Consider the following 15,957-nt stretch of genomic DNA (forward strand, 5'->3'; position numbering starts at 1 on the left):
AATAATAAAATTTTTAAAACAGTTTTATATTACGAGCAAATTACCAAATTTTTATTTCGTTTTTATATTTAACCAAGTAATATATTCCGATCTTTTCGAGCAAACATAGCGAGAAAAAAAGTGGGAAAAATAATGTTCGTGTTAACATTTAACACGTCTTTTACGCGTTAAAATGTAAACATTTTTCTTATGATGTAACAATACGCGTATAAATATTTATTTCGTATCGTGAGAAAATTTTATTCTTCGATCGAAAAGTTTTTATTCAAGTTATATCCAAAATAAAGAATATAAAGAATTTGAATTCGCGTAAAATAGAGATTTGATACGTCGTATCGCAATGTGTTCACACGTTATTCAATTATCTTTCCATGTGTATCAAAATAGCCGCAAATCGAATCAAATACTCCATTAAATTGAATTACGAGTATAGATCAGGTGACCAATAAAAGAAAATAAAATAACATCAACTTTGGCTGAATGTTCGAATCGTGATGGGGATCAAGATATATATATATGCATAGTGCTTTTTAACTATGCGTGTAACAGGATGTTATTATGCTAAAAAAAAATTTCCTAATGGAGGAAGTGCAAATTTCCTGCATTTTTTAAGTCTCGACCAACCGATTGTGAGGTAATACTTTGACTGCAGCTCAATTGCATTCTATGCAATTTTATTGCGCGTTATAATACAACTTATTTTTAAACACTAATTAGGAATATTGAAAATCGGAGAGATTGTGACGAAGAAATTGCTTCACTTTATGCTAGTTGTATAATATTTTTTAAAATATACTCTAAAAAAGAAAAAATTCTATTCTATTTCTGTTTCATTTATAAAGTTGTGCGTTTATCCAGTCATTTAAACTTTCCAATCTTTCACTCTACGATCCACGAGAAGTGTGATTGACATAATGCTTTTTTTTTATATACACCTATACGTCGAAGCAACTCTTTTTCATCCAAGATTCTTTTTAACTTTATTCGAAAATCGAGAGAGGAGAATTTAGGAACAGGAATACAAGAGGAACGGTACAAGAGAAATAAATCATTACACAAACTCCATTATTTTGTAATAATAAAATGTATTAAATAGATAGTGTATTGTTGGCAATACTTATCAAACTATTAATTTTCTTCATTCGTGTATTTTTTTCGGTAAATGAAACAAAAAAAAAAAAAAGGGGTCGTCTCGCGCGGATCGACGCTCACGTTCCACGTGGAGGAGCGATTAAACGGAAAGGAAGGAAGGAAGGAAGGAAGGAATAAACAAAAATCAATAGAAATCGAAAAAAAATCAATCGTTCATCACTCATCACCGAACAAAATCGTTTTTTTACCTCGCCACAGAAAAAATCCCGGATAAAAATTGCCGTTCTCCTCCTCCAATCGCAAAGATGAACATCGCTCCTCGTTAACCGACGACCCGTGTTTTCCTTTTTTTTTTTTTATTTTTCAAGGCTCGCCATTCCTCTAATCAACGAAACTCTATGTGCATTTATCACTTTTGTGGTCCCATTGTGGATTAGACCGAAGTCGTTCGAGCTTCGTACCACGTTTTTTCTTGTCGCGACCAACGCTCTCTCGAAACGAAAAAAAGTGAGGAGAGGGAGGGAGGGGGGAGGGGGAGGAGGAGGCAGGAAAAAAAAAAAAGAAAAACAAAAAACAACCTTGGATCATCCCCGTGAAATCATCCGGTTTTCGGAAATTGATCGAAAAAAAAAAAAAAATTAATATCGAAATCAATATCGATATCGAGTTAAAAATAATAATTTATATTCAATGATAACACACCGATTACGATACGAGTTGTTACGAGTCGACCAGCAGGAAACGATGGGAACGAAAACATGGCCGACGAACGCGACGAAAGAAAGATTTCACGGCGAATCTCTGATGGAGCGTATTCGCGATAACGTATGTCCGGTCCGAACGACTTCCGCCAGCCTATCAATTGGCTCCCAAAAATCGCATTTCGTTCTCTCTTAATACGTATCGCTAATTCTCTCTTTCTCTCTCTCTCTCTCGCGCGCGCACGCTCACACTTTCTCTCTCTCTCTCTCTCTCTCTCGCTCTCTCTCTCGCTCTCTCGCTTTCGTCGAACATGATACATAACAATATATCTCCCGCGCAAAATATTTTTCTCGAACGACCATCGACCCCGAGAATCGATGCTCGTATGTATCACAAGGAGAAATTAAGTATACACACTTTTCGTCGTTAATCAATTCTTTTTTTTCTATTTTTCCGTTTTTTTTTTTTTGTATTTTTTGACGGGGGTTCGCACCCTGCTGGTTCGGACACCTAATAATCCCGGATTAATCGGGGATTAGGCGACGTCCCCGCGGGGCGAGAAAAAAAAAAGGAAAGGTGGGGGAAGGGGAGAGAAATACGTTTCTTAGGCTGGTCTCGGAGAAATGGAAGAAAATATATGATGATAAAAGAAAAAAAAAATAATAATAATAATATAATAATATTAATATTAATAATAATAGTTATAAGAGATAAAGGATCTTAAAGGGTTTGCTTAAAGAGTGATCGTATCGGTTTTCCTCTGAGAGCCAAGAGATCGACCTGTCACATTACAATATTCGCCGTAACGTTTCTTGTTACGTACATACATATTTATATTATAATATATATATATATATTTATATATATAGCGTGTATCTGTGAAGAACGTTGTATAAAATATTGTATAAATATATAAATACTTGATTGAAAAAAAATAAATATATTAAATTAAAAAAAAGACGTAACGTAAAGTATATTATTTTATTATTAATATTATATTTTAATATATGTATATATATATATATATATAATGTAGATATACAATATATATATATATACATATATATAAGTTGTCAAGTCTATAACAGGAGGGTTACGAAAAATTAGCGTCGTTTCGCTACAGCGACCGAGTCTCGCTAATGCCGCTTCATCATTATATCTCGATCAAGCAGCAAATTGCTTCTTTTTTATATTTTGCTTGCGCATACGAGAGGGATGACAAAATAGGGATAGAAAATAAATATTTATATACGAAAGAAGGAGTAGAAAAAAAAAAACCGAGAATTCTTGGAAGAATCGTATAACAACACGCTTCTTTGATAAAAAGGAAACGAAAAATGTGAGAAAACTAACGTTACACGAGTGTTTGTGTCTATATGTAAGAATCTGTCTGTAAAATGGTTCGAATAAATAGGTATAACAATATTTTAATTGTACTAATCAACTAAAAAAACTCCCTTTCTTTCTCGTGCTCATTCGTGCTCGATCGTTTAAACTCGATTTATTTACAGCCAAGTTTGTAAGTGTACAATATAAATAAAAGAAGAAACGTGCGAATACACGGTAAGAATGAATTCAAAGAAGCGTGTTTGGATGAAGATTGGGCTCGAATTGGAAAGAGTGTTCATTCCGTACGAGTTACGAGTAGGAAACTTGTTTCGTTCCATGGAAAAAGGAAAGAAGGGAAGAAATAAAGAGAGGAAAAAAAAAAAAATGATTTGGAACGAAAAATGAAGAGAAAAATGATTGATAGATAGCACGTATGCAAAGTAAACAATTACGTTGCCATCGTACGTAAGTGAAATCGATCTATTTCTACAGTTCGTAAATAAATTAAATATAATATTTATGTTCTAATGTTCTTCAATTTTTTCATAAATCATTGTCGATCGTCTTCTCGATTGAGAATTATTGAATATATATTTTTTAAATTGCGAAACATTGTGAAACTAAAAATAAATATGGAAATTAACGTGCAAATTGTGTACATTTTTATCCTTAACGCAAAAATATATTTCTTATTGATATTAAGATTTTGTGAAAAAAAAAAAAAAATTTTAAATTTAAGAAATGTTTAAACAAAAAAGTTTCGTGTCTTTAACTTTTAACTAAAAAATTAACGACCAACTTTTACGATAAAAATTTTACATTTCATAAATTTTTCAGCAATTTTTACCAATAAAATGATTTTATCGATAATAATCTTTGTATTATAAAAAAAAATAAAAATTGTTTATATATTCAAAAAAAAACGATCGAGAAATATTTATATGCTGTCAATTTGCGCACAAGTTCTCTACCTTTTCTTGTGAAACACAATTTTAGAACTACAATAAAAATTACGTTACACACAAATATTTCTTCGTATTCAACGATCGCCTATAAAATGATTATGCAAAACTAAAAAGAAAAAAAAAATAAATAAATAAATTTATCTTATCAAGAGATCAAACAAAATCACATTAACTTACGAAAAAGAAGAAGAAAAAGTTGAAAAGAGAAAGTAAGTAATCTTGGCGTAGAAATTTGGCCATTTTTCTGGGAAAAGAAAAATAGGCGGGAATAGAATGGTATAATAACAACGATATAATAACAAAGATGGCGGAACACGACGAAAGAGACTCGGTGGCATCGCGAGACGCTTTTGAAAAGGTGTGCCTGCCGTCGCTACTTCTTTCATCGTCGTGCGAGTATAATCGCGGATCTCTCGCGACACGAGGAGAGAGAACTCGAGACTTTCGTCGTGCCTCTTCCCGTTTGGCCGCGAGAGACGGGTGAACTTGTACGTGTATTACGCTTGGTGGTGTATATAACGCTTGGTTTCGTTTTGGAGAACGCGCGTGGAACATAGACCTCCATAGTCCCTCCCCTCCTCCACCAGTGCCACCATGTGTGCCTACGCATCTTTTTATCTCTCGTTCCGAGCGACGAAGAAACTCGAGGGAACTTTCACTCTCCGCGTCTACCAGACGCGTTCTTTTCTCTCTATACTCTCGCCCCCTCTATAGATGGCTCTCCCTGCTACGTTATCCCTTTCCTGATTACCACCGTAACACCGACCAAGCTAAAACGTCCACTCGCTTCGATCGATCATTTCGTGCGTCGTACGTAAATTGTAGGCGAATGTTTGCCAGAACAGTCTCGTTCTGACGGAACGAGTGAATGATAACGCGCGAAACGAACGAGAATACGACGAAGAGAATATTTTCCAATTTATGGAAAAAATTATCCTCCTCTTTACCACTTTACCGTTTCCTTTACAATTTTTCAAACTTTCGAATTTTTATCTAAATCTATTACATACAATTTCTGAATTTTCACGTACAACGTCCAGATCAAAAGAGAAACGAGAATATTGGCTGGCCACTGGCAGGGAAGGGGGACTATGCGAGCGCGCGTGTCGTTTCGCAGGGGCACGAGAGAAACGGAAGAGTGCATGTGTTATGGCAAGGAATTAAATAATGCATTCATTAAATAATAGATGTACAAAAGTTGAACTTCGTCGCGAGTTCGAAAATGTAAGGGATTCAAGGGAAATAGAACCTTCGCGTTTCTCGACACAGAATCATGATAATAAACGGAGATATGATCGATGACAATAATGGTGAATATTTGTGACGGTAATGCTGGATTAACACTAGTGCGATAATAGATAGTGGTAGCAGCAATGGTAATAATGATATAAAGTAGTAGCAAAAGTAACAGTAATAGCAATAGTAATAATATTAATAATAATATTAGCATAATATAATGTATATATAGAGCCACGATAATTTGCGACGATATATATATATATATATATTAGATAAGACACGGCATTAATTGACTTTAGTTCGGAGTTTTGAACGACGATCATCGAAGCAACCGACTGCACTAGCAATTGATTGCATCGTTTTACAAAAAAGGCAAAAGAAACAAAAAAAATAATAATATTAATAATAATAATATAATAATAATAAAATAATAATAATAATAATAATAAAATAATAATAATAATAATAATAATAATAATAAAAAGAAAAAAGAAACGATCAGCCAGATAAATAATATAATGAAGATAATATTAAATGGATGTGCCGTACTGTTCGTCGAAGTAAATGATCACCTACTTCGTATGCGATCGAGGCGTACAATATTATGAATACAATAATAATAATAATAATAATAATAATAATAATAATAATAATAATAATAATATAAAATAATAATAGTTAATAATTAATAATTATTAATAAAAAATAATTATATTAATAATATAATAATATAATAATAATAAACTAAATCTATAATAATATTTGTTTCAAGTATAAATTAAATGAAAACATATTTTGTTTTAGCATAAGAGTGTATGATGTGCATATATACAAGATGTATTCGATTTTCAAAAACTACGTCATTTAGGCACTTTCTTTTTTGTCTCGTTTTGTTTCTATCTCTCTCTCTCTCTCTCTCTCTCTCTCTCTCTCTCTCTCTCTCTCTCACACATTCTCGGTTTGAAGCGACGCGCGGCGGAAATAAATATTCTTTTTCACTAAGAAGATCGATCCGATATATTAAAATCTCTAAAAGAATTTTTTTTTCTTATTCATATTTTTTAAAAAAAGGAAAGAAAAATAATAAAACTAATAAATATATATATATATATAAATATATATAAATATATATATATATATATTTAATATACAGCAAAAATTAAGAATTGATCGGTGCAATTGTTTCATTTCCTTCGAATGTCTTCGAGATAGGAAAAATAATTTTTTCCCCCGCTAGATGGAAGCACTCTCAAAATTACGCCGCTTCATTCCTCTAACCATACTCTCACTTTCGCTCGATGTATCTGTCTCTCCCTGACTCGCATTCTCTCTTTCTCTTTCTCTCTCTATAATAGATTTCTTTTCTTTAATAATAGTTAATATTTCTATTGCAATAGTTACATATCACATTTTTTTTACGGGAAAGAACAATGTAAATATATATGTGTGTATATATATATATATATATACCACGAAATTGATGATATCTCTTTCATTCTCTCCCACTCACTCTCTCTCTTTCTATCACACTCCAATTATTATTAATTATTTTTTTCTTTTTTTTTCTTTTTTTTCTTTTTTTTTTTTTTTTTTTAATCAAATACTCGTTCATCGTTCATTTATTTATCGACGAGGCACGCATTTAAGGCACCATTAAGGAAGCTAACATCGATATTCTTTAACATAAAAATTACTTCGATTGCTATTGAAGTCGTTAAAACTACGATAAATAATCAAATTTTCTTAAAGAGATTTGCTTTCTTTTCTTTTAGACGAGATAACTCGTGGGGGAAAAAGTTGATTCTCTGGACGTTGTCGTTAGAATTTCTTATATCCCCTATCAATTAATTTGACTGCGCTATCTTTCGGTAAAAATGAATAGAAGAAATATCCACTTCTATCCACTTTTCTTCATTTTCTCTACCTCACACTTTTGACCGAATCGATTAAACGAAAAACGTAGAAGAGAACGGATAAAAGCGAATGGTAAAAAGAAATCGAAATGCTCAACATCAAACTACGATAAATCCGATAAGATTCTCTTCAGTCCGATAAATCAAGTAAATGAAAAGTAAATCGAGAATAAAAGTCTCGAAGTAAAAAATAAACGAACGAATTCTGAAGGCAAATCTCTCTTTCTCTCTCTTTTCTCTTTCTTTCTCTTTTTCCTCATCGTCTCTTGAACAAAAGTTCGCCTCGTGTGAACGTGCGACGACCGAAAGTCCTGACGAATCCTCCTTTACAAAAATATCCAAATATCGCGTAACTTTTTTTTTTTTTTTTTTTTTTTTTTTTTTATATTTAACGCACTTTCGTTCATCCCATGGACACGTTCGTCTCTCGACACGTAATTCTCACACACTAATACACACACGTAACACATACAAACGCATCACTTTCTCTCATTATCTTTCCATTTGCTCGTCCCGTTGCTCTCGCCGTCCGATCACTCCCTCCTCTTTCGCTCTGTGTCCACAAACGAAAAACACACACACACACACACACACACACATACACACAAACAAACACATACACGGGCAACGCAAAACGAACTCTTCTAACTCGTTCTAACATTGGAAGACAATCGGAGTTCTTAAGCCACTTAATCTGCATAGCATGATCTTTGATCCGTTTCGCGCGTTTCGTCACTTGATCCAATACCAACGCGACGAAAACTCGTTTCTTCGTATAAATATACATATACGTTATATATATGCCTGTGACTCTTTCTATTTTTCTTTCTCTCTTCCTCTCGATCCGCCTTGCTTTCCGCTCTTTCTCTCTCTCGCATGCGTCTTGCTCTCGTCTCCCTTTCACTCTCGAAATACAACTTTCCCCTCCCTCGTCGTTTCGCAAGATGAAGGGGAAGGGGGGAGGGGAAGATGGGGAGGGGAATATAATCCCGGAGGAAAGAAAACGTTATTACGGAGAAAAAAAAAAAAAAAAAACGAAAGAAAAAAAATATCATTTTGGAATATTGCAACGTTTCACCTGCCCCGGATCGAAATTAAAAAAAAAAAAAAAAAAAAAAGAACGCTTCGTTCCCGTGAGTATCCTTGCGTTGTACGGAGGAGACAAAATGGAAGAGAGCGAACGGACAAAGCGGATGGACGACGATGGAAACGAGACGAGATCACGGGGTTATGGGTCCAAGAGAGATCAAAGAACAACTTTCTCGAAGGAAGTCACACAATTCGGTTAGAGGCTTGGACTCGTCCCTCCCGTTCCGACCTGTTTCCATTCGCCTTGTCGTTTCTGAATATTTCTACATATACGATATTCCTGCTCTCCTGATTCCTCTTTTAAATCATTATTTTTTTTTTTTTCCTTTTTTTTCCTTTTACGTTTTTTTTTTTTTCCTTTTTTCCCCCGTATTTTTCCCTTTCTCCACACATGGTTGAATCGCGTACATATCAAGGATTCCCACGAGCAGGCCGAGACATCCGGGCTGATATCATCTCGTCCTTTCCGTTAAACGTAAGCGTGAACTTAAAATAGAAGAAAATAAAAAGAAGATGACGATGATGATAATAACGATGACGATGACGATGATAATGGGGGGGGGGGGGAAGAAAAAATGGGAAGAAGATAACGGCTCCGTTGGTCAGAAAATGATTGACGCTATTAATACGGTTAAGATTAATATAACGATATTCAATATCGATAGTGATATTAATGATAACGTTAATAATTAATATTAATTGTAGCGATAATAATATATATATATATATAATAATAATATAATAATAATATAATCGTGACGATTATGATAAAAAAAAGGAAGAGATGATCGTTTTTTTTTTTTTTAAAGAACGAGAGTAAGATGCCTAACGTGTCCTACGAACAGAAAAGAAACGCTTAAATAAGAAGCTGACGGAGAGGAAGGATCCGTCTAACGCGAGAAATGCAGTTTAAATGTTAAAAAAAAATATATATATATATATTGTGTGTGTGTGTGTGTATGTGTGTGTATATATGCGTGTAAAAAGAATAAAAAGAAGAAGAAGAAGAAGACGAAGAAAGGAAAAAAAAAAAAACCTCTTCAAGTCGGTGGAAGAGTCCGTGTCCCTCTCCCTTAAACACATTCTCCTGTCTTTTCCATCGATATCATTAAATTAGAATAGTTATATATTTTTGGGTCCAACGCTCTTTGTGTCCTCTCTCTTGTTCTTCCTTTGCGCGTGTTGTTCGAAACATCCTCGTACGCGTATCGTACGTACATCTTTTACAAAGATCGCGGGGAAAGAAGGAAAGAAAGAAAGAAAGAAGAAGAAGAAATAGTAGTAGTAGTAATAATAGTAGAAAAAGAAGAAGAAGAAGAAAAAGGAGAAGAAGAAGAAGAAGAAGAAGAAGAAAACAAAAAGAATAAAATACCAAAGAGTGGAAGGACCCAGGAGTCGGAAAGGAGAGCTCCCCTTAGATCTTAAGATTGTCGAAGTCGGTGAGAGTGCTGCTGATCCTGTTGAATACGGGGAGCCTGGACTCGGCGTTGGGCGACAACGGGGACGGTGTCCTTGGCGCGAGCTCGTCCGAGCCCAAAGGACTGCAAACGCTGTTGGTTCGCGGGCTGGGGCTTTGCCTGGTCGCGAGAAGGCCGAAATCCTGGCCGAAACTGAACGGCGTGGTGGGTAGGCTGGTGACGGACGGTTGTTGATTACAGTCGTCGCTGAAGAAACTCGCCATCGAGTTGGTGGGCGACTGACTGAGGCTGGACGAAGGTGAAATCGAGTCCCCGGTGCTGCCAAGCGAGAAGGTCGGGCTGAGATTCAACGGCTTGGGCCTGGTGGCGCCGATCACCGAGCTCGCGCTCGTCGAACCGGTCTGATGATGGTGGTGATGGTGATGGTGATGGTGATGGTGTTGGCTGGTCGTCAAGCTCAACGAGTTCGTTCTTAGCAACGGCGGCGGGTTGTACACCGAGTTGCTCGAGTTGCACAAGCTCAACGAGTTGGTTCTCATGAGGTTGGGGGTGGTCGCCGCGGCAGCGATCGCCGTCACCTGCGGGGAGGCGACGATCTGCTCGAGCAACGAGACGTTGCTGCTCGAGTTCACGTTGGACCCGTTTCCACCGGCGGCCACGGCCGCCGCCGCTGCCGCGCTCAACAAAGGGTTCAGGCTTATTATGTTGGGCTGGGTGGATCCCAGCTGGGCGCTCACTTTCTGATTGTGGATCCGGGCCTCCTCGAAGTTGTGGATGAAATGGCAACGGGGCCCGTACGGGCAGAAACCGATCGTGTGAAACGTACGGCACAGCTCGGTCTTGTATTTGGGATGGCGGGCGAGGTTGCGCAACTCGCTGTACCCGTGAGCGAACTGACACTTGTCGCCATATTTGCAGGTGCCGCTTTCCTCGAATGGCCTGCACAACTCGGTCTTGTACCGGGAGGTCGGCTCGCTCGCGCTGCGATCCAGTTTACGGTGTTGCTCGATCAGGGTTGTTACCAGGGACGTGTAGCGACGAAGTGGCGCGTGTCCCCCGTTGTTCCCGCTCGAACCGTTGCTCGACCCGTTCGCCGCGGATCCCGATGTTGCTTCCTTCGCCTTCGCGTTCTGTAACACACCAACCCATCCAAACTTTATTCTTTACCTCCTTCTTCTCCTCTATCGATTAACCCATTCCCACCATTCTCCCTTATACTAACTCTATCTATCCTTCTATCCTCTTTGCAACCGATACGATTTCTTTTTATTTTTACGTTATATATCGAATTCGAAGAATTCTTGCCTGCCACGTCGAAAGAAACGTCCGAATTGTCTGTGCTTCCTCCCCAATTAAGTCATTAAATGCGCGCGTTTAATCGGGGCATTAGCCCCTGAAGGGAGCCCGGAGGGCTAAAATATTTGCAAGAGGAACAATTTTTTCGTTCTCGCGCTGACCTCGCGATTTATCCCTGGGCGTCGAGAAAATTAAACCACGAATCGGGACCTCGTTTCGAGGAATCGTGCGATGCGACACGGAAGAGATTGGCAGCGAAATTGGTATTTTTAACAGCGGATTCTTCGTGTCTGACGTAACGAAATAATGCCAGCCGCGCGTAACAGATTTAAACGGTTTGTCGTTTCCTCGAGATAAGTATAAAGGCGAAGGCGGATTACGGTCGATCGCCGGTACGATTGTGGTAATTCCGACGAATGCGGGAACAATACGCGTCATTTACCCGAAACTTCATCCCAGATATTACGATATTGATGATGATGGCTTGCTCAACGCGATATAACCGCGAACCCTTGACCAACGACCATCATTTATTCCTAATAGATTGTCCAATCAACGAATACAGGAAACGGCGTGCACAATCGCTTTATTCGAATAAACGATTTCGAACGTCCCGATGAAACGTTTCGTTATCGACTTTATGCTTTTGCCACGACCTGTTGCTGATTTTCCGCGCCAATAGAAAAAAAAGAAAACGGAATTGAGTAATTTCCTTCTTTTCGATATTTCAATTGCTCGCTTATCAGAGGCTAAATGTGAAAGTAATTCGATACTAAGTAATATATATATATATATACACGTGTGTGTGTGTGTGTGTGTGTGCATGTATATTGATTGAATGATTTAAAAATTTGATGGAAAATCTGTTACGTAAGCATGAATTTCTATTCGAATAATGAGATTATTAGCACGTATAAACTTGATTTCAAACACAATTAATTTATCCTTTTTTCCATGCGATTTTTGCCATTTTTCTATGCTTCGATCGCGAAAATACGAAAAAACATTATCGTTAATTGGTTTTATATCGGGAGAGAGGTAAAATCGATGGATGGCAAGTCTAAAATTATAGGAAGAGGATCCAGGTATACGAGAAGACAAAGGTCCGAAGGATCTTTTTTTCGAAGAGGAAAGATCAAAATTTGCTGGAGAAACTACCTGAGAAAAATCTGAGAATAAACTCTGGTGAAGAGCGAGAGAGAGAGAGAGAGAGAGAGAGAGTGCCCCTTTGGAAACAATCGGATTTTACGAGACCCTCGAACAAGGCCCAAGAAATCTTAGATAGAGAAAATTTACCAAGAAGAACCTTTCTAAACCATAAAAACGAACCCTCCATCTTTGGTATTTACTACAATTCCTGTCAATCTTTATCTAGCTCTCCATTAAGCGCTACTTCTCCAGGATCGGTTAAATATTATCGTTTCTAGTATCGTTAAATTCCAACTTTCACAAGAAAAAATATTTTCAAAGAACGTATTTATTGTAATAATAAAGACTGTTCGAATTGATTTTTTAACTTGATAAATGAAAAAATATTCTCATATTTTTTTTTTCCTCGCAAAAGAAGTAAACCGTTTATACGGAATCAATTATCACATTTCAATTTATATTAGAATTGACATTTGCCAAGGTGAAGCGACGCTTATATGACTAAGACCAATCGTCATACCGATAGTTTTTATGCTAATGGAGCAATTTTTTTTTCCCCTCCCCATCTCTATTAAACCGTCAAAATTTTTGTACGAAATAGAAAAAGAAGAGGAAGAGAAGAGAAGACTCTGAACCGATCATAATACAACGTTAATTAATTACAATAATTTAGAGGACGATTAAATTAACGTGCTGAAAGTGTATTATCGTATCGAGGACGACGAGTTTTCAATCAATGTAATCGATCGAAATGTTCTCGGTTTACATTAAAGAGAATAAAAACCGTAAACCAGCTAGAGTTAAATGGCTTATTATGGTAATTTACAGTCTTTAATCACGTGCACGTTCGTACTTTGCGGTAAACATTATTGTAGTTGCACACGTGTGTACAAACAATAACCCTGAAATCAATTTAAATTATCCGTCTCGTTAATATGTTTATTTTTATCTACGATACAACGAGCCCCAATTGTGCAATAAAGTATTCGACAAAAGCAGGAACAACGATCGGTGTCGAAACACCACCGTTCGCGTTGAATCGCATATAAGAATGTAGCAATCCTATAATAATTAATTTCGAAATCGTACATAAGCGCATGTAAATGGAAATGAAAAATCGAGATGGTGATTCACACCGTTGAAAGAAATTTTTAAATAACGATATATAATATCAAAATAAGGCGTATTAAAGAAAAAAAAAAAAAAGAATTCGAATCGAATTTATCTTCGAAACGAAAATCGACTCGTTGCTTGCATTTTCTTCGTTCATCTTTGTCCGATCGATCGATACATCGTAGTTTCCATCGTAGATCCTTGCGCGATCGTCTGGAAATTTCCACGAGCACGCGTGCTCGCGATGTGTGTACTCGCACGTTTCTAGTATGTTAATGTTACCAAGCATTACGTTATTATGTTTAAACTGGTGTAAGAAAAGCGTTCGAATTTCACGGTTTATCCGTATAATTGTAACGACAAAAATATACCTATTATTAGCAGCTCGTTCGTCAAATAATTTCCCACAATTTAGAAATCGTTATCGATCCTTTAAAAATAGACCGTCTATGACATCTCGTTCGAACAATGGAAGAATTCCCTACCATATAACACGGTTTAAACAATAGGAATTCTTTCAACAAAGAAGGAATAAAAATTTTCTTCCAATAAACCAATTTCTTCCTCGTTGATCGAGCCTTTGGTGATTCGCGGATTCATCATCTTTTAAAAATAAAATTTTTCGACAACACATTCAGCAAAATCGATCGCTCTTCCACGAATTCTCTCCGGGATGAGATCCGTCGAAAGGAAGAAGAGGGAGGGGGAGGGGAACGATCGATCTCTTGCGTCAATCGAAACGCGAGGCAGCAGGCCTCCTTCCGAGGAAAGAGTTACGCGTGTCGGGGATGGAAAAACGATGGAAAAAGGTCGTAGTCGCAAAAACTACATTCTTCTCGAGAAATTTCTCTCGAGAATGGCTGCCGCTCGAGGTCGACAACGCCATGTTCGATGAAAGAAAACGGATTTCGTCGTCTCACCGTTGATGATTCACCACGCCAACCTCTCGCGTACTACTCTCAAGGGAACAAGTGCATCGTGTGCACGGAGTCCAATCGCTGCTCTCCGGTGTGTAACAGTCGTCGAGAGAGTTTCCACGAAACGGGCTGAAAATAGGCATACCACTTTTCATTCACTCGATTCGACGGTCCGAGTCTGGCGGCAGAGAGCGCTGCTCATCTCGTCCATTCTCGTTCCCTACTCGCACAACCCGCGTAAAACGAGCCTCACTCTTACTCCATTGCGACCGGATAAACATGCTTCGATCGAAAAATGCTATGGTACGCGTTCTTTTTGTATATACCATTTACATCTGTTTCGAAACTGGCCAAATATTAACGTTCGGTTGAATTTTACTTCTGATTAAATTATGATATGAATTCATCATATTAGAACGAACGTTAAATCGAAAACCACTTATTATTATTATATTTCGTTAATGGTCGATGATGCACATTCGATATATACATTTTTCGTTTGCTAACGAACGATAAAACGATACAGTTTATACGCTCGATGCGGAACGTATTAAAATCAAATTAGAAGCAAATCGCGCGTTTCTAATTGTTGAATGTCGTTATATTTATTAGAATAGAATCAATTTACTATTTATAGACGTTCGGTAATTAAAGATTATACTTTTTATACGATCAAAGTCTATAGTATCAAAAGTTTTAAGCGGAATGAAATTTTTAAGATTCAAACGTTGCGTATGGAAAAAAGAAAAAAAGGAAGCACAAGTGGTTCCTCAGTTATCGAAGAAATATACGTATAAACGTTTATCCGTACGCTTTTATCGAATCTATGAATTGTATATAGCTTTTAAAGTTATCGGATACCTTTGTTCACAATGAGTCACCGTGTCATTTCACTCAGTGAAATCCTTCCATAATTTTTTTAATCGCATCGCAATTTATATTCACGAAAAATATCGAGTCCACGTTTCAATACCCTCTTTATCTCGTTACAGAGACAATGAAGAGAAATTAATAACGCGTAAACTTTTGAAAATAACGAAACAATATTAATTTTCGATAACGTATCAAATTAAAGATATTATCTATAAAAAAAAAATAATAATAATAATACTAATTATAAACAAGAACTTTGTTTTTCCGATACCATCAATTAATACGAGTTAATTTATTATTATTAATTTACAACGTGCGTACAACAATTTCTTATATAATGATAAATTTTTTTTTTGTCTTTTTAATCATTAATACCCTTTCGGTATCGAGAATGCAATTACTCGGCAAATCGAATTGCTTTCGTCATTCTTTATTCTATATCGCTAATAGAATTTTTCAAGAATGTAACAATAAATGACTAGTGCTATATCAATTTAAACACTGTGGTTTATTGTTTGCATCTGTTCGCGCAATTTTCCGCATATGGAAAAGTTTCACCAGATGTGGTCAGATAAGGTAATGAGATTGATAAAAGACCCAACGACTATATAGCGCTATCGTGTTTTCAACGAAACAACGCAATACATGACGATTACTTGTTGTGTTTCAAGATAAAAAGTTTTCCAATTTTGTACGAATTCGTTTCCGTTCTTTTCTTTTTTTTTTTTTTTTTTTTTTCAAATTTTGGATCGTTCAAAATTTCCACGGGCGAAAACTTCTTTTTCGATACAAATAAGAAAAATTTAAAAAAAAAAAAAAAAGAAATTTTCTCCTGAAAGATTAAAATAAATAAACGCGGTAA

General features: G+C 36.4%; 1 protein-coding gene across 1 annotated transcript in view; it reads right to left on the bottom strand.

The window, feature by feature from the left end:
* Positions 1-1,065: 1,065 nt before the first annotated feature.
* Positions 1,066-15,957, bottom strand: part of Tis11 (Tis11 zinc finger protein) — a 38,959-nt gene continuing 24,067 nt past the window's right edge. Inside the window, exons 2-3 of the mRNA XM_012487715.3 lie at positions 9,702-10,877; positions 1,066-8,815 (exon numbers count right to left, since the gene is read on the bottom strand). Of these exons, the coding sequence (XP_012343169.1) occupies positions 9,744-10,877 (1,134 nt within the window). The 3' untranslated portion in view covers positions 1,066-8,815; positions 9,702-9,743. The remainder of the gene's footprint in view (positions 8,816-9,701; positions 10,878-15,957) is intronic.

This window comes from Apis florea, unplaced genomic scaffold (assembly GCF_048593485.1).
Source record: "Apis florea isolate Af1SG1 unplaced genomic scaffold, ASM4859348v1 contig_3585_pilon, whole genome shotgun sequence".
In the NCBI taxonomy this organism is placed as follows: domain Eukaryota; kingdom Metazoa; phylum Arthropoda; class Insecta; order Hymenoptera; family Apidae; genus Apis; species Apis florea.